The 22,270-nt window shown below is 39.0% G+C and overlaps 1 protein-coding gene across 1 annotated transcript; it reads right to left on the bottom strand.

Moving 5' to 3' along the window:
* Positions 1 to 8,442: 8,442 nt before the first annotated feature.
* LOC115010916 (arachidonate 15-lipoxygenase B-like) lies at positions 8,443 to 18,018 on the bottom strand. Its single transcript, XM_029435829.1, has 14 exons — positions 17,875 to 18,018; positions 17,405 to 17,625; positions 17,193 to 17,258; positions 16,115 to 16,237; positions 15,900 to 16,003; positions 15,219 to 15,385; positions 14,916 to 15,059; positions 13,502 to 13,705; positions 13,259 to 13,345; positions 12,969 to 13,138; positions 10,340 to 10,461; positions 10,103 to 10,203; positions 9,380 to 9,550; positions 8,443 to 9,063 (listed from the first exon to the last, which is right to left on the bottom strand). The coding sequence occupies exons 1-14, from the start codon at positions 18,016 to 18,018 to the stop codon at positions 8,884 to 8,886; spliced, it is 2,004 nt and encodes a 667-aa protein (XP_029291689.1). The 3' UTR covers positions 8,443 to 8,883.
* Between the last annotated feature and the right edge of the window lie 4,252 nt (positions 18,019 to 22,270).

A 22,270-nucleotide genomic window follows, 5' to 3' on the forward strand; every position in this document is an offset into this window, starting at 1 on the left:
AATTAACATACAGAAAGCAGAATGGGAAACTAGGAGGTGAACTAATAAATATTTCAACATACAAGGATGTAGTACTACATTTCTTTGTATTTCCCTGTGGAGAAGCCCCATGTTGTTTTACAATCCAGAGACAAAGGATTATGTGAAGTTGTATAACGACTGCTCGACTTCCTCCATGAATTCCGTTGTGTTCTCATCTGCTCTGCCTGTCGTCACTGCATCCAAATAAAAATGAATTTAAACTTTATATTTCTATTTAATGATAATGATAATGATTTAATTTTAGGAATTTAAATATAACATTTGTTATGTTTATTGTCTTTCAGGTTTCAGACTTCTCATTGCAGGAACCGTAAGTATCACACGCACACAACATTAATGTTGTTTTTTTGTCAAATATCAGGTTAATGTATGCTGGGCCACTCGGAGGTTGCTTTTAGGACAGATGTGATCCGCAGGCCGCCAATTAAATAGGCCCGAGTTAGAATATCACTCAAACAGAAATTCTACATTCATTGCATTCTGGTCTTTTGACTGTCCCTTCCAGTAAATAATAAAACGAAAGATGATGTAGGTAATAATAATGATAACGATGATCTCCCAGGCAATCATAAGTATGTAGACTTAGTCAATACTTTATTTAGTTGAGGACATGTGGTCAGTTTTATGGAACTAAATCTGTCCAAAAGTTTTGATCGATTGAAAAATAATAATTTGAAACTGAAAGTTTGAGTTTAAGACCCTGTCACACATATCCGTATGGCGGAAACAAATGCCGGCGTTTACGAAATATACGACAATACGCTGGTGTATGTTGATATAAATTAAGGGTAAGTTGTGATCGTTCGAAGGACGCAGACGATACGCCGAACACGCCGAACATGCCGAACACGGCAGACATACGGCCCTGTCACACAGTTCCGTATGGCAGAAACGTATACCACTCAAATCCCCATAGTGACTGTGCCCCACGACCACTGAAATTAATCAAATCTATGGTTAACAGAAGAGGAGTTATACATGGAAACCTAATTCAAATAAACACCACCGCTGCAAAAGTGCAACTAAATCGAAAAATTAAATGTGGGCTCTTAAACATCAGATCTTTATCAACGAAAGCTGGATTGGTAAATTATTTAATATCAGATAATAAGATTGATTTATTTTGTCTCACTGAAACCTGGCTGAGACATGAAGAATATGTCAGTCTAAATGAATCCACTCCACCTGGTCATATTAATACTCACATTCCTCGAGGTACTGGCCGAGGAGGTGGAGTTGCAGCCATATTTGACTCAAACCTCTTGATCAATCCTGAGCCTAAACTAAACTATAATTCTTTTGAAAGCCTTGTTCTTACGCTCTCAAACCCAACATGGAAAACAATAAAGCTAGTTTTATTTGTTACTGTGTACCGCCCTCCTGGTCCGTATTCTGAATTTCTATCTGAATTCTCAGAATTTTTATCAAGTTTAGTCCTTAAAACAGATAAAGTAATTATTGTAGGTGACTTTAATATTCATGTGGATATTGATAGTGACAGCCTTAATAATGCATTTATCTCAATATTAGATTCAATTGGGTTCAGTCAAAATGTACATGAACCAACTCACTGTTTAAACCACACTCTGGACCTTGTTCTGGGATATGGTGTTGAAATTGAAAGTTTATCAGTGTGTCCACATAATCCTCTTTTATCAGACCATTTTTTAATAACTTTTGAAGTCCTGTTACTGGACTACAAGCCAGTAGGCAAAATATTCTACGCTCCATGTTTATCTGAAAGTGCTGTGACTAAATTTAAGGAAGTGATTCCATCAGCACTTAATTCAATACCAGGACTCAATATCAATATAATGGAGGAATTAAATGCTAACTTTAGTCCCTCCCAAATTAATCATCTTGTTGATAGCGCTGCAGCCTCACTGCGAATAACACTCGACTCTGTCGCTCCTCTAAAGAAGAAGATCATAAAACAGAAAAAGAAAGCTCCATGGCTTAATTTACAAATCCGCACACTAAAACAAAAGTTGAGAAATCTTGAAAGTAAATGGCGTTCCACTAAATTGGAAGAATCTCGTTTAGTCTGGTTAGATCATCTTAAAAAGTATAAGAAGGCTCTCCGTAATGCCAGAGCATCCTATTACTCTTCCTTAATATAAGAAAAATAAGAACAACCCCAGGTTTCTTTTCAGCACTGTAGCCAGGCTGACAGAGAGCCACAGCTCTACAGAGCCTTCTATTCCTATATCTCTCAGTAGTGACGACTTCATGAGCTTCTTTAACGATAAAATTATGATTATTAGAGACAAAATTAATCTCCTCCTGACCTCAATTGGTAATGACTTAACTTCAACCTCCGGAATTTTAAAAACATCTGTAACTCCTGAAATATATCTAGACTGTTTTACTCCAATCAACCTGAACCAACTAACTTCAACAATCTCATCGTCTAAGCCATCAACCTGTCTTTTAGACCCGATTCCAACTAAACTGTTTAAAGAAGTTTTACCCTTAATTAACACCTCGTTATTAGATATGATCAACCTGTCTCTATTATCTGGCTACGTACCACAATCCTTTAAAGTAGCTGTAATAAAACCACTTCTTGATCCAGAGGTTTTAACCAACTATAGGTCGATATCTAACCTTCCCTTTCTCGCTAAGATCCTTGAAAAAGCAGTTGCAAAACAGTTATGTGATTTTTTACATAATAATAGTTTATTTGAGGTTTTTCAATTTGGATTTAGAGTTCATCATAGCACAGAGACGGCACTGGTGAACGTTACCAATGACCTTCTATTGGCATCAGACAAAGGACTTGTCTCTGTTCTTGTCTTGTTAGACCTCAGTGCTGCTTTCGACACTGTTGATCAGGACATTCTACTCCAGACACTGGAACATTGTGTTGGCATAAAAGGAACCGCATTAAGCTGGTTCAAGTCCTATTTATCTGAGCGATTTCAATTTGTATGTGTTAGCGATAAATCCTCCATGACAGCCAAAGTCAGTCTTGGAGTTCCGCAGGGTTCTGTACTTGGACCGATTCTATTCACCTTATATATGCTTCCTTTGGGCAATATTATAAGGAACCACTCTATAAAATTTCATTGCCATGCGGATGATACCCAATTATATCTATTAATTAAACCAGATGAAACCAATCAATTGGTTAAACTTCAAGCATGCCTTAAGGACATAAAAACTTGGATGTCTGGCAACTTCTTGATGTTAAACACAGACAAAACTGAAGTTATTATAATTGGCCCTAAATGCCTCCGAAACGCATTTTCTAATGACATAGAAGCTCTGGATGGCATTAATTTGGCCTCCAGCACCACTGTAAGGAATCTTGGAGTCATCTTTGATCAAGATCTGTCGTTTAACTCCCACATAAAACAAATCTCAAAGACTGCCTTCTTTCATCTACGTAATATTGCAAAAATAAGACACATCCTGTCTCAAAATGATGCAGAAAAACTAGTCCATGCATTTGTTACTTCAAGGCTGGATTACTGCAACTCATTGTTATCAGGTTGTCCCAAAAAGTCGCTTAAGACTCTTCAGTTGATCCAAAATGCAGCGGCACGTGTATTGACAAGAACAAGGAAATGGGATCATATTACTCCTGTATTAGCTGCTCTGCACTGGCTCCCGGTAAAATACAGAATAGAATTCAAAATCCTTCTCCTGACTTACAAAGCAATTAATGGTCAGGCTCCAGCATATCTTAAAGATCTCATAGTACCTTATAAACTATATAAAACTAGAGCATTGTGCTCCCAGACTGCAGGGTTACTTGTGGTTGTTAAAGTTTCTAAGAGTACAATGGGAGCCAGAGCCTTCAGCTATCAAGCTCCTCTCCAGTGGAACCAGCTTCCAGTTTGTGTTCGGGAGGCAGACACACTCTCCACATTTAAGAGTAGGCTAAAGACTTTCCTTTTTGATAAAGCTTATAGTTAGGGCTGGCTCAGGTTTGCCCTGGATCAGCCCCTAGTTATGCTGCTATAGGCTTAGACTTCCGGGGGACACCTCCCTGCTCTCTTCCTTCTCTTCCTCTATCCTCCCCTCCCGCTCTTCTTCTCCCTCTCTATCTGTATGCATTTATTTAAATGTATGTTACTAACTCATCATCCGGGGCATCATCCCCGGAGTGTCTGTCTCTCATGTGGCAGGTTGCCACTGATAAAGTTTACGTCAGGATCAGGAATCGTGGCTGCGCCTGCTGCCCTGGTCCTGCTGGACACCGGGAAGTCTTTTTGACATTTTCCTGGATTCATCCAAACTTTCTCTTTTTCAACACAACGTCATTCTCTGTCAAATGTTGTATTTGTACTCTGTTGTTTATCCTGTACATACGACATCTATTGCACGTCTGTCCGTCCTGGGAGAGGGATCCCTCCTCAGTTGCTCTCCCTGAGGTTTCTTCCATGTTTCCCTTTAATTGTGGGGTTTCTTTTAGGAAGTTTTTCCTTGTGCGATGCGAGGGTCTAAGGACAGAGGGTGTCATAACCTGTACAGTCTGTAAAGCACAGCTCTGTGCCCACTACAGAGCCAGCCCTGCTTGTATGTGTAAATTTACTTGGCAATAAACCAAATTCTGAATTGATTCTGACCAGTGTTTAGGCAACTTTGTATATTTTTAGACTTTTATTTTGCTGAGCGATAAAGGGCTGCTTGAAAAAAAACAACACTGCTCGAAAGCATGAATGTTTTTCCAAGGATACAAAATGAATAAAACTAATTGGAATTAATGGTAAAACACTACCGCTCTGGTCGGGACTTGGACCAGCAGTAGACGAGCTGCACTCTGGCTGCTCGTAGCAGCAGAGCTAACATCTGCGTCATTGCTGCTGATTCAGACTGTGTGCGTTTAAAACACACGGATATTTTCACCTGAGTTTCTGAACATTGGGGTCGACGTCGCTCAATTTATAATATTTTTTTTTACCTTTTTGCATGTTGTAGTTCTCTCCTCTCCTTTCCTCCGCTCTGTCTCTGACTGGAAGTGTGTATGTGTGTGTCAGGAGCGGATCACCACCCTTTGCGAAACAGCAAAGGAGAGAATGTGAATGTGCAAAGCAGCAACGCAGTAGACAAAAATATATTTTAATAATATGATATGTATTATTATTTAGAAATGTTATTATGTAACTTCAAACTCGGGAATTTGTGTTTGTATAATAACACAATATAGCAGCCTAATGATAAGCAAAATAATATAAGAATTAAATATATAAAAATTAATATAATCAATATGTAATATAAGTAATAAATACTAAGAATAATAATCAGAATAATACAAACAGAATAATAATCATCATTACAATTCAGGGGAGACAATTAGCCTACATATTATTTGATGGGGGCAGTAAGGGACCTCGATAATGGATAGGGGGGCGCTGGCCAAAATAAGGTTGAGAACCACTGATGTCGGTAATATAATGATAACGATAATCTCCCAGGCAATCATAATTATGTAGACTTAGTCAATATTTTATTTAGTTGAGGACATTTTGTCACAGATTACATTACACAGCAGTGATCAAAGATTACCACACAGAGAAAGTTATAAATGCAGAAGTTCCGACACACAAGTTAAAACTACAACATAACAAGATAAGGCCAAATTTCTTTAATATGAAAAATGTGTATATTATAGAGACAACTCATGAAGAAGTTCAATTAAAATGTCTAAATCAAATGTGTTTAGCGCTGTGCTTAATTAGGGCTTTGATGTGATTATTAGAGTTGCAAAGTATAATGGTGGTAGTTGTGAGTTCAATACCAGGGCTTCCATCATTGTACCTCTGAGCAAGGTACTTAACCCCCAGTTGCTCCAGGGAGACTGTCCCTGTAGTTAGTTCACTGTAAGTCGCCTCTGGATAAAAGCGTCTGCTAAATTACCTGTAATGTATTGTATAATACTGAACCACCTGCTCAAAAAAATATGGTGCAATATTTCACCTCTACAACAGGGTTCATACAATCTAAATTTACAGTTATCAGATATATATTGTGTATTGTATTCTTATAGCTATATATATCTCTCTTTGTCATGATCCTGGCTTTCTTTTTTTCCTGTTTCCTGTTTTATTTTGTAAAGTGCACTGCTCTTGTGTCTAGTCTTTCTTCCTGTTTTTGTGTTTTCCCGCCCTCCGTGATTGTTTTCCCCGCCCTGATTTGATCCTCCTGTGTCTAATCACACTAGCTGCTGCCTTGTGTCTTTGCCTACCTCCTCCAGCTGTGTTCTGTTCATGTGATTAGTGTCTCTGTGTGTATATATACACCTGTCTGTCCCTTTGTTACTTGTTGGTTCGGCTCCTTTGCTACCTGGTGTGGTTGTCATACTGTGTCTATGTATCCCGCTGTTCCCGCGTGTAGTGATGGGCAAATGAAGCTTTTGTGAAGCACTGAACCACTTCAGCCGATTATTTCGGAAATGGGTTCATTACTTGAAGCTTCAGGTATAGTGACCTCTACTGGCGAAGTGCAAGGCTACAGTGGATTTAAAGTATCTTTGCCTTGAAAATTCTTTGACGGACACATCTAAGACTGAATATAATGTTCTATTTAAAAATAAAGATTGATGATTGTGTGTATGTGTTATTGAGAAGAGAGTGTTGGGGACAAATGTGGGCTTATTAGGCTTTAAATGATAGTACAGTTTAAGATTGGTAAGAGATAAGGGAAATGAAACGCAACAGATGAACACTGGTTGGATTCAAACCCCGGGCTGCTGTGGCAAGCCTTTAATTGAGGGAATGCCTGCTCTACGAGCTGCGCATTTTTATGTGGGATGTATATTATTCTTTCAATAGATTTAGATCTGGTTTCTTTACTTGCACACAAGGAACAGATGATGCTGGCGTGCATAAAAATTGTTTCGCTAGTTGGCTGGCTCCATAATGATCAAATACAAATGCAATACCAACAACTCAACAGCAATAACGCATCACTACCCGCGTGTCTTTGGTCCATGCTGGCTTGTGATCTCAGTTTTTGCATTTGACCTTTTTGTATTTTAAGCTTTGTTAAATAAAGCTTGCTTTTCAATATATCACTCAGCCTGTTTTCTGCGTTTGGGTCATTCTCTTTAGTGATGTGTCCTTCCGTGTCGAGGCTTCGAAGCGTGTGTCGAGTAATCGCGGAAGATTTTTGTGAAGCGCGTATCGAGGCTTGTGTTGATGACGTATGTGATTCGCGGGTTTGGCGTGCGATTCGAAATATAAGGAGTAGCGAACTGCAATTGAGCCCCCTCATAATCAACACTTTATATAACCGCAAATGTGTGAGTTGTTATTGTTGTAGTATGCATTGTTGCTGTTGAGTTGTTGGTATTGCGTTTGTATTGGATCGTTATGGAGCCAGCCAACTAGCGAAACAATTGTTATGCACGCCAGCATCATCTTCCTTGTGAGCAAGTAAAGATACCAAATCTAAATCTGTTGAAATAATAATGTACATCTAACGTGTACATTACACATCCCTGGTGGCGCAGCTCGTAGAGCAGGCGACCCACATTCAAATGCTTGCCGCAGCGGCCCGGGGTTCGAAACAGACCTGCTGCTATTTGCTGCATGTCATTCCCCTTCTCTCTGTCCAATCTTAAACTGCACTATCATTTAAGGCGTAAAAAGCCCACATTCTTTTCCAGGCACTCTCTTCTCAATAACACGTAATAACAATAATCTTTATTTTTAAATAGAACATTATATTCAGTCTTATATGTGTGCGTCAAAGAATTTTCAGGGCAAAGATACTTTAAATCCACTGCAGCCTTGCACTTCGGCGGTTTTACATTTATTGTCCACTTGATGGCGCAGTAGAGCAAATGAAGCACCATGAAGCTTCGGCCCATGAGCGAACCAATTGGATGGAAAGCTTCAATGCTTCATGAAGCTTCATCTCGCCATCACTACTTCCCTTTACTTCCCCCGTGACACTATTCTTGTGTTTATGTATATTTACTGTGCATCTTTTTTAATCTTGTGCAGTATCTAGATAACCTACTGCTGTAACAAGAATTTCACAATTTGTGATCAATAAATTCCATCTATCGACCAAACTAAACTGCTGAAACTCTGAGAACTGCTGACTGATCTTACTATGAGCAATAAATGTTTGTATATTTCTTGCTGCTCTGTCTTGTCTGGCAGTGTCCTCACGTTATCAGAATTATCTTTTCACTGCATGATAAAACTGAAGGATTTATTTGTAGACAGAACTGGTCGGCAGGCCGGAGTTTGTCAAGCCACGATCATTTTATATTGATATTCACAATGTTTTTTATTTCTGTAGCACAAAAAGAGTAGACAAGTGCAAATGGTCACCTTTTGCTTTTGAAAGATGCAGGTTTTCATCATTTTTAGAAAGGACAAACACGCGTGCGGCATGAGAGGAACACATCTCAGAGATGAAAGTGCAGTGGTGAAACATTCAGGTTTTATCTTCCTTTCAGTAATTGTCTATTTTTCCAACATACAGATACGTTACACAGCATAGAGTAAATTTAGCAAAAACATAGTTCCTACAATGATTTATACTTCATTATGACAAGTCATAAGGCACAGTTAACTTCAAGTGTTACAATCATAATGCAAAAAAAAACATTACCTAGGTAATTTATTTAGATAAGATACCCTGTATAATGAGCTAATAAGAAGACTTAATTTTCGATTATATGTGGATTATGATTTCAAACTTTACCTTTTCACCAGTTAAATCAATCAGGCTGTATAAAAATCCCAGATAATCACACAATGAACGCAAGCAGTAGTTTCCTTCCACCATACAATTATTTAAAAACATGCAGTTCTTTCCTGCATTTGTTAATACGAAGCAGAATTTGGCAACAACTGAGGAGGTCACACCTTCGGATATTCAAATGGCCACACTATTTTCCATCACCACTGGATCCATGTATGTGTATGGGACCTCCAGATTCTCGTTTCTGATGTTGATGCTTGCACTTAACCCTTGAAGGTCAGCTTGAAAAGCCTTTATCAGCAGGCAGGGAATCTTCTCTTTGAAATGGTTCTCTGGGTACTCGCCAAGAGGGACCTGATGACATCAACGATACATTAAAAAACTAATAATTCTACTAAATAAATATCAAACAAACAACTTATTGACAATATAATTACATTTGTAGGCAGTGACCAGGATTTCAATGGCTCAATGACATGGTATTTTTGCAGTAATGGATTGGATAGACAATGCCTGACAAAGATCTGTTGTATTGAAACATTGCGCAATTAAAATTACTGGGAGATTTTAATACCTTTTTCTCCACTAATTCTGTAATTGACCTAATTTACACTGCTTGAACATAAAGGGGATCCAGTCATTTAATTTACATGAGGATTTGGGCACTTACGGAGTCAGAGGACGGCTTGCTGAGTAGCCACAAGGCGGCCATTCCGTTAGCTGTTGTGCCCATATCAGGCAATGTGTCGAGCATTGTGGCCTCGCTTGTTGTCCCCTTTGTGGTTGGTGGAGGAAGTTGCAGGGTGAAGGGAGAGTTAGGCATCCAGCTACCATAGTCGTACTGAAATTAATGAATGTTTGACAGATGACTGATCAATACTTTTACAGTCATTCCACTACTTTGGATCACACTGAAATATATCATACATTTAAATATATTGGATGTATTGCCATGAAATTTGGATTCGAACAAAAACTTGTGAAGAGATTAATTGTCCCAGAGGATGAATCCTAATGACTTATCTCCAGCTCCACCATGAGGTTCACATTTGTGTTTTGGGGGAAAATGTATTCCCCATTTTATGCTGGATTGCCATTACATTTGGTTCAGACACTCGTGTTGATCTCAGGATGAACTGCGATAACTTTGGTGATACTCTGACTTTTGATATAGCACCATCATCAGATAACATGTCTTAGTTGCCCAATACTTTGTTTTATGACCAAATTTTTTACTGCTCATTTACTAATATGTAACATGTTGAACTGAGATTGTGATCTTTGGAAACATTATACCTGATGGGTACCTCAAGTCCAGAATAAACTGCAAAACCTCATTCCACAAAAATATTCTCATTATAATTGATCTTCCCGTTATATTAAAAGGCTTCACCTGTCCATTGTTCACAGCCGAGTGCTGTCCTGAGCAAGTGAAGATCACCATGGTGACAAACTTGACCAACTCCTCCACTGTGGTAAAGCTCTGTGGAATTCCTGAGAATTAGAGGGAATAACCTGCATTACTTAAAGACGTCTAGATGACTAAATTAAAGTTTGATTCATTACAATATAATGGTACATAAATGTGCTCATTTATCATCATTATTATTCTGCTTTTTTTAAAGCCCACCTGAGTCTGCTCGGGAATGGAATCCACGTTCAGAAATGTCGGCAATCCATTTCTGCAGTTCAGAGTTCTTCTGGATATCAGCATCATCCTTGTAGTAGAAGCTGAGCACCTCCCTCACATACCTTTGAGAAATGTGGATAAGTTCTGTAAAATGCATTCCTAGCTGAATTATGCATCTTTTATACACACTGCAGTAGTAAGAAACTCCTTTGTGCTACAATTGAATGATCAGTTCTGTGCTTTTGGAAGGATTTGGTGAAATATTCGATACAGTGGATCAAACTACTTTAAAGGAATAGTTTTGACATTTTCGGAAACATGCCCATTCGCTTTCTTGCTGAGAGTTTTCCCGGTTTTAGCCTGGCTTCTTTAAATGCCTACCAGCACCTGTAAATATAACAAATTAACACATTGCTGCGACCGTTTCTTGGTAAACATAGATAGATAGATAGACAAAAAAAACCCAATATATAAAACGTGTTAATTAATGAGCTTTAGAGGTGTTTGTATAGGCGTATTTTTTACATTTTGACAGATCTGCCTTTGGCCTGAGCTAAGATAATAGCCTCTTGGCTGTTGCTCTGTACTTAACACACATGTATAAAAGTGGTATTGATCTCCTCATCTAACTATTGCCAAGAAAGTGAATACTTGTAGTTCTGTAAATTGAGTAATTCATTTTATTCAAACTCTTACTACTTATATTCGGACATGACCTATCAGAGCTACAGGACTCAACCACACTGATGATTGCTTTTTATTGAAACATTTATTTAAATAACCCTGCGTGCACCTGAATCCTGGACTTTTTTACCACTAAAACTCAGGTGGTCAGGTGGTCAGAGTGGACGGGCACACCTCTTCAACTTTCACCCTCAGCACCGGGGCCGCCCCAAAGGTTGTGTGCTGTACTCCTTATACACATATGACTGCGTGGCCAAACACAGCTCCAACACCACAATCAAGTTGACCCCAAAACAATAGATGTTTGTAGGGGTGGCAGTATTTCAGTCTGTAGGGACTTGGCTTGGGAACCGGAGGGTCGGCAAATCATAGATTATAGAGTGTGGAATGGTACTTTGAGAGGTACCTGCCGAGGTGCCCTTGATCACGGCACCGGACCCCCACACTGCTCCCTGGGCGCTGACTGTTAGCTGCTCCTAACTGCTCCTATTACTAGGATGGTTAAATGCAGATTCTAAGTGTCACTGTGTGCTGTGCTGTATACATGTGTGTGACCATTATGTATATGTATATGTGACAAATAAAATATCTTGATTCTTGAATCTTGGCCTAACCAGGCATAATATATCAGTGTGGAGCACAATTTGGGTAAATGGAATAAAATTAACTCTCATTTGTATTCTCATGAATATTAGAGCAATCTCAATAACTGCATTAACACAGATCTGTATCCTTTGTGTTGGCCAGCTGATCTGTTCTCATTATCATCATTAGTTGTAAGTGACTCAGTTGTTTGCTTGGTTTCTACTGCAATCTAACCATAAACCACATCTGAGACACACATTGCGTAAAGCGTGGTTTTTCCCCCTCACTTTAGTGTATTTTAGGGCCTCTAAATGCATTCTAACTGACCCTACTAAGGTGTAATTGTTGTTACTACACATCACTAAAACATACATGATTTTGCACCACTATCATATAATTATTAGAGCTGTCAAGCGATTAAAACAAATTATCTAATTATAATTAGAAGCTTTGTGATTAATTCATCACGATTAATTTATATTTGCTGTTGGAGCTCCGTGCGACAGGGGGGGGGGGATTGGAAGATGAGTGAATCAATGAGTAGGTATTATAAACTGGTCAACAGGTCTTGTTTTCCACAAGATAGCCCAACATCTTTCATTGTACAATAAACAATCTCTTGTACAACAAAATTAACAAAACCAAGCAAAAGCCTCATATGGCAACATAGGCCATAACAGTTTCATTTATCAACATGTAGTGTAATTTAACGGACCCATCGGCCTCACAATACCTCTCACTTCTCCCTCAGCCAGTCGCTGAGACAAACTAGCTTGTTTACATTCTCAGATGTCAAGGCTGCTCTCTTCTTTTGCACTATGTTACGCGATCCGTAAAACCTCCGTTAACCTCTACCACCGAAATTGGCCTGCAGTCCATTGCAATCCATCTCGCGATTGAGTTGGTTAATCTGTCAGAGGCAGATTTACTAATTCTGCTTCTGAACGCCTGATCGAGAGCTTTGACGAAGCTGGTCGCTCACCTTGGTGCGAGCTGCTAAGTGCTTTGCTCTGAGATGATATGTCAGGCTAGAAGTACTGCGATGAAAATTATTTTCTGCAGGAATTGCACAGAACGGTGCTCCTATCTACAGTTACATCCGGGCGTTTTTTAAATGTAAACTGTTCATTCACTGGGCCAAGTAACGTTTTCTCATCCGCTTCATCATGTTGATGAGGATGCTGTTGCTGCTCCGCGACGGTGACGTAAAGAGTCAAGGGGCATCTAAAAGCACGATTAATCTGCGTTAATCTTTTTGTCACGTTATTTTTTTCTGTGATTAATTAATCGAAATGAACACATAAATTCGACAGCCCTAATAATTATTAACAGAACGCAGAATCAAAACTGCCTGTACAACCTGTGGATGATATCCCAGAGCTTGAGCCCATCATCCCTGTAGTAGAAGTTCGGCACAGCCTCCAGCCCACGCTCAGCAATGTCTTCAGGTATGCAGAGGGAGCTATAGGTTACTGAGGACAGTGATCTCCTCAGGAGTGTCAACATACCATCTCCACCAGAAGCTACAAACTAGGGAAGAGTCAAATAAGTAAAGAATATAGTTAGTAAAAGATACTGTACATGATATTGAAAAAAACTAAACAATGTTTAGGTAATTGTATACTGAAAATACTGTTGGTCTTTTTGTACCTTTGAGAAAAATCCATCCTCAGATATGAGATCACGTCGAGCTAAGAAGTTGATATGCAGAGTGTAGCGAGTGTGAGGTACGAGGAGCTGAGAGAAAGAGGAAACTTGATGCTTCTATACCAATTAGCAGTGTGAAATACTCAAATATATATGCACTAAGAGCTTATAGTGTATCAGGTTTATAACATACAAAAATCCACAAGTTGAAAGAAAATACAGCTGCATTATTCTCTCTTCAGTTACCTTGTGCAGTGGATGATTCTTTGACACGTTGCGCAGCAGTGACACTGCAAACACTTCAGCCAGCAGATGAGTGCGCAGCAGGTGAGCATTGATTTGATGTTCGTTGAAATCTGCACTTCTCACAAAAATCTTGGCCATCAACCAGTCGTACTCAGAATCAGTAGGGAAGAAGATGGGGTTGTCTTTTGATGGAGTCTGCTTCAGCTGCAGGAAAAAGAAGGGGGATGTGGTAAATTCAATCTGTTCAATACATTACCTGGTCAATAATGTCACCACATTTTCTGTAATAGTGGTATGTTTGCCTATTAACTAAAGGTTTCCTCTGCTTTTTTCGGTTACTCTGATAAATGGCGACGGCTGAGCTGGCGGCTCGCAGCTAACAGTGCTAAGAGCAAGAACAGTGCAAACAACGGCGACAGGGCTGACAGAGCTAACAGTCTTAACATGAGGGGGGCTTGGATTACAACACACACAGAGGGAGAGGTAAACATTACACCACTAAATCTTTACATAGCAAGTAGTTGTTTGCTGCTATATTGATGCTTTGAATGCCGTATATAGAACATATAAGGGGAAATTCACATGTTCATTGAATCCCAGGTCAGAGCACAGGGTCACCTTGAGAGCAGCAGCCCTACTCCCCTAATCTTTTCATACGCCAATGCTTGTGTTTCGTGTAAATAAAGTTAATTTGACTTGTTTTTGCGTCCGACTCAACAGTCAGTTTTTTACATGGCTCGGGCAGGAAGAAATTAACGTACAGTCAAATCTACATCTTCCCGTTTTTAATTATAGTTGCCTTAATCAATACTCTAACGTACATCAAATCAAATCAAATGTATTTGTATAGCCCAATATCACAAATTATACATTTGTCTCAGTGTGCTTTACAGACTGTACAGGTTACGACACCCTCTGTCCTTAGACCCTCGCATCGCACAAGGAAAAACTTCCTAAAAGAAACCCCATAATTAAAGGGGGAAACATGGAAGAAACCTCAGGGAGAGCAACTGAGGAGGGAACTCTCCCAGGACGGACAGACGTGCAATAGATGTCGTGTGTACAGGATAAACAACATGTACATATACAACATTTAACAGAGAATGATGTTGTGTTGAAAAAGAGAAAGTTTGGATGAATCCAGGAAAATGTCAAAAAGGCTTCCCGGTGTCCAGCAGGACCAGGGCAGCAGGCGCAGCCACGATTCCTGATCCTGACGTAAACTTTATCAGTGGCAACCTGCCACATGAGAGACAGAAACTCTGGGGATGATGCCCCGGATGCTGTGTTAGTAACAGACATTTACATAAATGCATACAGATAGAGAGGGAGAAGATGAGAAAGAGGGGAGGAGAGAGGAAGAGAAGGTGCTCTCCTGCACATCTTTACTGCTATATGTCAGTGCTAAGCTCACCTGAATAGCAATTGGCATCAGCTTGTCATTAGGTTTCTTGTGGAGCAGGACGAGGGGAGCCATCAAGTACTGCTGTTTCTCGTTGATGATGTTTGCTTTCAGTCCATCCAAAATCTTGTAGTCACACAGGAATATGTTGCCATGCTGTTGGTGTGAGGATGAGAAATGATGTGACTCACATGCATACAGTGTAGATATTACTCACACTAAGTGAACATGTAAGTGCAACATGCAATTCTAAATTCAATGTTATGTAGGAAAACATGATCCTAATACTGAGATCAATCAAGGTCAAATAATCACCATCATTTCATCTTCCAAGGTACACTGACCACCGGGGAAGACCATGTGGTCAGTGACAGGAAAGTTTTCGGGCAGAGCTGAACAACGTCGGATCATCGTGGGGTTGATGCCATTTAGATACTGGTAGCCGAAAAAAGTGTCCTCCCTCCAATGTTGCTGGACATAGTCTGGAAAAAGAACAGAATCGAACTTTATTGAGTTTCAAATTCTGGGTTTGATAATCTAACTCTACCACTGTTATCTGTTAACTGTACCCTGCACGTGGGAAACAATGTGTTACACAGAATGCAGGGTCACAGATATTATTGGACACTTTCTAGTTGTTTCAAAGTCAGAGTCTTGATTGTATGCGATTATTTACAGTTACTAGTTTTCTCATGAGCAAAGCCTATAATTAGGCAACTTCTACATATTTAGATATGTTTCCTTCTGTCACATTTCTTCCCATTTAACGAGCCAGGTAACAATGAGTAGAACATAATGGTTTATCTAAGGAATGAAAACAATTATAATTAATGTTTTAACTGGCAAATTGGAATAATATAGTATATTATTATTATTAATATTAATATGATTATTATTATTATTATTAATAAAGAGTCTTGTATTAATCCTTATTAAGTAGTATTATTATCATGCATACAGTACCAAGTTTACCATTAAACTACTATGATAGTGCACCTGCTATGTGAGAATGTCTGAAGGAGAACAGCCCATTGATGTCCTCAACATCAGTCCAGTTCTTTTTGGAATCAGCCAGACTCTTCAGTTTCAGTTCAACCAGCCTAGAAAATAAAAGCATAGAGTAACTTTATTATGGTGCCTAAAATCGTTTTGATAGGCAGTTACATAGTTACATACATAGATAGATATCTGACAGAATTTGAGGACTTCACCCAGCGGCCGCAGTCAAGTAAAACTGCGTATTCTTGGTGTAGGAGAACTGGACCTCAGAAGGCAGAGAATTAACATCTTCTGCCTTCATGATATGGGGTACTCCCTCTTCATGCAAATGCCAGCTGGGAAAAAATTAGAAAAGCAGAGCGGTGAGGAACTTTGGACAGTCATAGTGTGCAAGCATCATATACGTGACAAATACAGCATATATGTATTCAAAATTATAACTTTGCAACCTATGTTATGTTATAGTACAAAACATTTTAGGTTACGTTTTACTGCTCCCACAAGCAGTGGTGGTTCTAGACCAACATCACTAGGGGGGTCTGGCTGGTTGCCATGTGTTTTGTCAGAGGGGCACATTCAACCCGAGGTACATTCAATCCGGGACAAAAGAGACGAAGCAGTGTTCAAGCCTTCAATATTTTTAATTAAGTATAAATTATGGCGCGCAACAAAAACAATACCATGATTGGTATGTTCCTGACTGATTACAGCATCTCTCCAGTGATCATTCATGTTATAATTTGTAGTAATCGTTGTAATTTTCTCTCCGGCTCTTTTCAAAGATTCGGCTCTTTTGGCTCGGCTCCCTTAGAAGAGCTCTTACGGCTCCCAAATGTCTCTTCATTTAGTATCACTCGGAGCCTTCTATTTTAGCCTAATTTAGCAATTATAAATGGTTTGTTTGTAGGTAAGCAATTTTTGATTCAGTACTTTTTATTATTGTACATCTTCGTTCGGAGGGGGGGGCCACAGGTGGGTCCAGGCTCAGCGTTACAGAGACACTCCCCAAAACCGCCACTGCCCACAAGAAGGGGAGAAGGTAAATATCTAATGTTGTGAGATGTTGTTTCACTTTCAGTTACTTTAGGTTTAGGTGCCAAAACTACAGCACATGGTTAGGTTTAGGAAGAAGATCATGGTTTGTGTTTAAATACGTATGCCTACATATGCTTTAATAGCCTGATATCATTTGAAGTGGGTATTAATAAATCCTAGCTGGTAAATGTCATATAGTGATTCATTTATCATTATATATCAGAAATATACTTTACTATGTTTCTGAACTCTCACCGGTAGTCTTTCTCTCGCTGATTCAGCTCCTCCAGCGGACTTAACTCTCCCCAATGAAATATACCACTTTGAAGAACAGATATCGGAGCTTGAAAAATTAAAAACACAACAAGGTTTATAAATGTTTATATATACATAATTTACTCCACTCACTTCATAGAGCAGTTTGCAGAATGTATTATTATTTTATGTCTTGTCAGAAACATTTCCACAAACCTGTTGCCTCTCTGAAGCTGTGCACCTCATTGTCAGTGATCATGCGGTATATGGGAAACTTGTAGGTGTCTCCCTCAGGATATTTCACTGTCACCTTGCAAGCGAACCAATCGTCTGGATTTTTGAGGGGCTGTTTTTCTAGCTGGATCTGTTTATCTAACTCTAACGCGACCAGAGTTCCAAGAGAGGTAGGGCAGGAAACTGTAAAACTAGACACCTGAAGAAATTACAGAAAGAGTTTGGAAATATTTTTACAAAAGATAATGTATATTTTATAACCAATAGCTCATTATGTTGTTGCTTTAGTCACCTTTGTGGCCGTAGATTAAAGATTTGCAGAGCAACACCTATCCTGCTGCACATCCATTAGCGTCTCATACTGATATTTAATGTGCCTGTAATCTCTATGTAAATTTGAGGAAGCATGTTATACATTTAAAGATAAAGAGGGATATTTCAGACTTACTGCTGCTCTGATGAAGGATGAATCTCCTTTGAGCCACTTGCGTTCGCTCTCCCCATCTGTGCCCAGCAGTTTAATGAAGATGTAGTTAGAAGTGCCAGCATCGTCGAGATAACCAGTGGATACGGTCACTTCATAATCCACCATTTTCACTCTGGAAAGCAGAAGAATGCTGGCGGGGAAAGAATAATAATAAACATTATTAGCACTGATTAGGTTAAAAAAAAAAAACGTTATACTGTTATCAAAATGAAAATGGCATTGGCTAAAATAATTATAACAATTTATATCAAATGTGTCTTCTGTGTCCACTTTTCTTTTACAGTCCAGGCCTTGCTAACTGAAAAACCCCTCATAAAGCATCACTCTTACCTTTTAATAAGACCAAGAAGTTTCTTTGATGAACTGCTCTTCAGATAAAAGTAATCCTCACTGATTCCTCTCTTTATACATACAGTTTTGTGGGAGTGTCCAGTAATGATCAACTATTACCTCGGGTGATGGAAGGTTGCCATTGAAAACATCTGGGATTTCGCAATTTCGCAAAATCCAAGATGTTTTCAATGGCAACCTTCCATCACCCGAGGTAATAGTTGATCGTTGTGGTAGTGACACTCGCACAAAACTAAAGAAACTAAAGAAAGGAATCAGTGAGAATCAGTGATCTTCCTGGGATTTCGCAATTGCCATAATTGCGATAATTGTTCATACATGTATGAACAATTATGGCAATTGCGAAATCCCAGGAAGATCAAGCAAATCATGACTTTTGTCATTTGTCATAAATCAGCTTTTCTCAAAGGGGACCATCACAGTCAAGTAAAAAGTTTAATTCTCATTGAATGCTAAATCAACAACAGAAAATACATTCATCAACACAGTTTGTCCAGATTGATCAGATAGCTAACAATAATTTTATTTTATATATTTATTACTGCCATCAATTCTACTATTGCAGTTTATAATGTTCCGGTTTTGTTGACATTGTTAGAAATGTGTTTTATTTCATTTCTGAGAGTTTAAAAATGAGGATGTTTTCAATGTGTTCCAGTATCATTTGAGCAGACTTTGCCAGTACAGTAATGGACAGTGTAATTGTATATGGTCATACACATTTCGAACAGAATTCATTGCGCTTCTCAGCAAACCAAATATGGAAATGTGTTTTGTTATATTTATGTAAAATGGGAACCATAATGATAATTGATATTAAAGCCTTCCATGTTTCCCCTTTAATTGTGGGTTTTTTAAGGGACTTTTTCCTTGTGCGGTGCGCAAGTCTAAGGACAGATGGTGTTTTATGCTGTATAGTCTGTAAAGCCCACTGAGACAAATGTGTAATTTGTGATATTGGGCTATATAAATACATTTGATTTAATTTGATTTGTCAGTGTCCTTTTCATGCACAGCAACGTTATCAGTTATACATTTGTTTTTCATTTGGATTTGATGGGAGAGCGTGACATGTTGCAATTGTGTGAGATTGGAACACAGTTTACGTTCTGTGACGTCATTTCAATTTGATTATCTAACTTTTTTCTTTGTTGGACAATCAGGATTCTCAGGAACTCAGGAGTTCTTGAGAATCATTGAACAATGGACAGAGATAAGGAGAGGAAGGTTTATTTAATGTTCTACAAGAGTGAGTATTGCCAAGAGTTAGTATTGCCAACCTATCTAACTAACTAACTAACTAACTATCTAAATAATCCAAAATCTTTCAACCTTTACTAACTGTTGAAATCGTCATTTTGTTTATACTTATTAGGTTTAATTATTAATCAGATCTTGTAATTCATTGTGGGATATTCCTGTCCAAAGTACAGAAGGAGAGGAGTGATGGTCAAACAACAGTTTATTTTTACACACAGCCTTTTCAGGCAGTTCCAAGAACGTGCTTCTCAGCACTGGGCCCGCTCTCTTGCACCTCCAAGGTCTCCCGTGTTCAGTGTGGTATGGCTGTGAGCCGCTCTCATGGACCCTCCAGGACCTTCCAGGACCCTCCAGGACCCTCCAGGACCCAGCCTACTACCAGAAGAACAGAACCAGGCAATCACCATGCTTTTATTGTGTGACTCATTACCTGCTCGCTGTTCGTTATATCACTCAGCCTGTTTTCTGCGTTTGGGTCCTTCCCTTTACCTCACCCGTGACACTAGTGATGGGCAAATGAAGCTTTTGTGAAGCACTGAACCACTTCAGCCAATTGTTTCGAAAATGGGTTCATTGCTTGAAGCTTCAGGTACATTGACCTCTTCTGGCGAAGTGCAAGGCTGCCGTGGATTTAAAGTATCTTTGCCTTAAATTATTTGACGCACACATCTAAGACTGAATATCATGTTCTATTTAAAAATACAGATTGATGAACGTGTGTATTGTGTTATTGAGAAGAGAGTGTTGGGAAAATATGGCAGGGGTGATTATTTTTTGGGCTTTTTATGCCTTTAATAAAAGGTTCAGTTTAAGATTGGTAAGAGGGAGAGAAGGGGGTTAACATGCAGCAAATGGCCCATAGTCAGATTCGAACCCCTGCAACAAGTCTCAAATTCTTTATTGATGTACATTATTCTTTTTATTTGGTTTCTTTACTTGCTCACAAGGAACAGATGATGCTGGCGTGCATACATTTTTTTCGCTGGCTCCATAATGATCCAATACAAACGCAATACCAACAACTCAAAAGCAACAACGCATACTACTACGACAACAACCCACAAATTTGCGGTCATAAAGTGTTGAGGCGCTCAAATTCAAAACTGTCTCAACCTGTCAGAATCGAGACGAGGCAGTGGCAGTGAATCACCTGATTGGGACGTGAACCAGTCCGGTGATTCATTCAGGCCATGAAGTGGTTACTGCTTCGGATGTCATATGTCACGTGATTTGAAGCAAGCTTTGAAGCAGTGGTTTTAAGGAATTGTAGTTTGGGGTTTGAAGCACATATTGAAGCTTCAGTATTGCACAATCACAATCATTTTATATTCATATTCACAATGTTTTTTATTTCTATAGCACAAAATGTGAATGCAGACAAGTGCAAATGGTCACCTTCTGCTTGTGAAGCATGCATGTGTATATTCATCTTTTTTAGAAAGGACAAACACCCAATATAGATTTTATGTATCAGTTCTTTATTTCATGTGACATGAGAGGAACACACCTCAGAGATTACAGTGCAGTGGCGAAACAGACACACAGTTCACTCAGAGGTGTTTTCTGCCTTTCAGTAATTGTCTATTTTTACAACATACAGATACGTTACACAGCATATAGCAAAAAACATAGGTCCCTGCAATGATTTAGACTTCATTATAACAAGTCAAAAGGCACAGTTAACTTCAGCTGCTAAATCGTAATGCCCACAGTCATTCATTTTGATAAAATACCCTGTATAATGAATTTAATAATTGAATCAGTTAAATCAGACTGTATAAAAAATGACGGATCATCATACAATGACCACAAGCTCTAGTTTCCTTCCACCATACAATTATTTCAAAACATGCAGTTCTTTCCTGCATTTGTTAATACAAAGCAGAATTTGGCAACAACTGAGGAGGTCACACTTTTGGATATTCAAATGGCCACACTATTTTCTATTGCCGCTGGATCCATGTATGTGTATGGGATGTCCAGTCTCGTGTTTCTGATGTTGATGTGTGCACTTAACACTTGAAGCTCTGCTTGAAAAACCTTTATCAGCTGGCAGGGAATCTTCTCTTTGAAGTGGATTCCTGGGAACTTGCCAAGATGGACCTGATGACATCATTGACATACACAAGTTTATTTTTCCCACTAACATTTTAATGTTCTATCAAACAGACTATTATAAATAATGTACAGTTGTACGAAGTGAGCAGAATCTCTTTCAATGGCTCAAAGAGGGTACTCTTACTCTATAACATATTAAGCTACTTTATACAACTCATGAGGTTTTGTGCACTTACGTAGTCAGAGGACGGCTTGCTGAGTAGCCACAAGGTGGCCAATGCGTTAGCTGTTGTGCCCTTATCAGGCAACGTCTGCATCATCGTGGCCTCGCTTGTTGTCCCCTTTGTGGTTGGTGGAGGAAGTTTCAAGGTGGAGGGAGCGTTTGGCATCCAGCCATCATAGTCATACTGCAATAAATAAATAAATAAATAATGAGCAGAGTTCTTATTTATACTTTTTGAAGCCACACCATGTCAGTCTGCTGGTCAGTTGCTCTGATACTTTGGACCACACTGAAATATTTCAACCACTTCGGATGTATTGCCATTAAATTTGGAGTGGAACACAAATCTGTACAGAAATCAATGGTCCCTTCACTACTTTCATTACCTGTGAGTTTTAGAATAGAAGATTTTACTGCTTATTTCTAAAGCTTTGGATGGTCTGACCTTTGCTTATATTTGTGATA

The sequence above is a fragment of the Cottoperca gobio genome, chromosome 1 (assembly GCF_900634415.1).
Source record: "Cottoperca gobio chromosome 1, fCotGob3.1, whole genome shotgun sequence".
NCBI classification, from domain to species: Eukaryota; Metazoa; Chordata; class Actinopteri; order Perciformes; family Bovichtidae; genus Cottoperca; species Cottoperca gobio.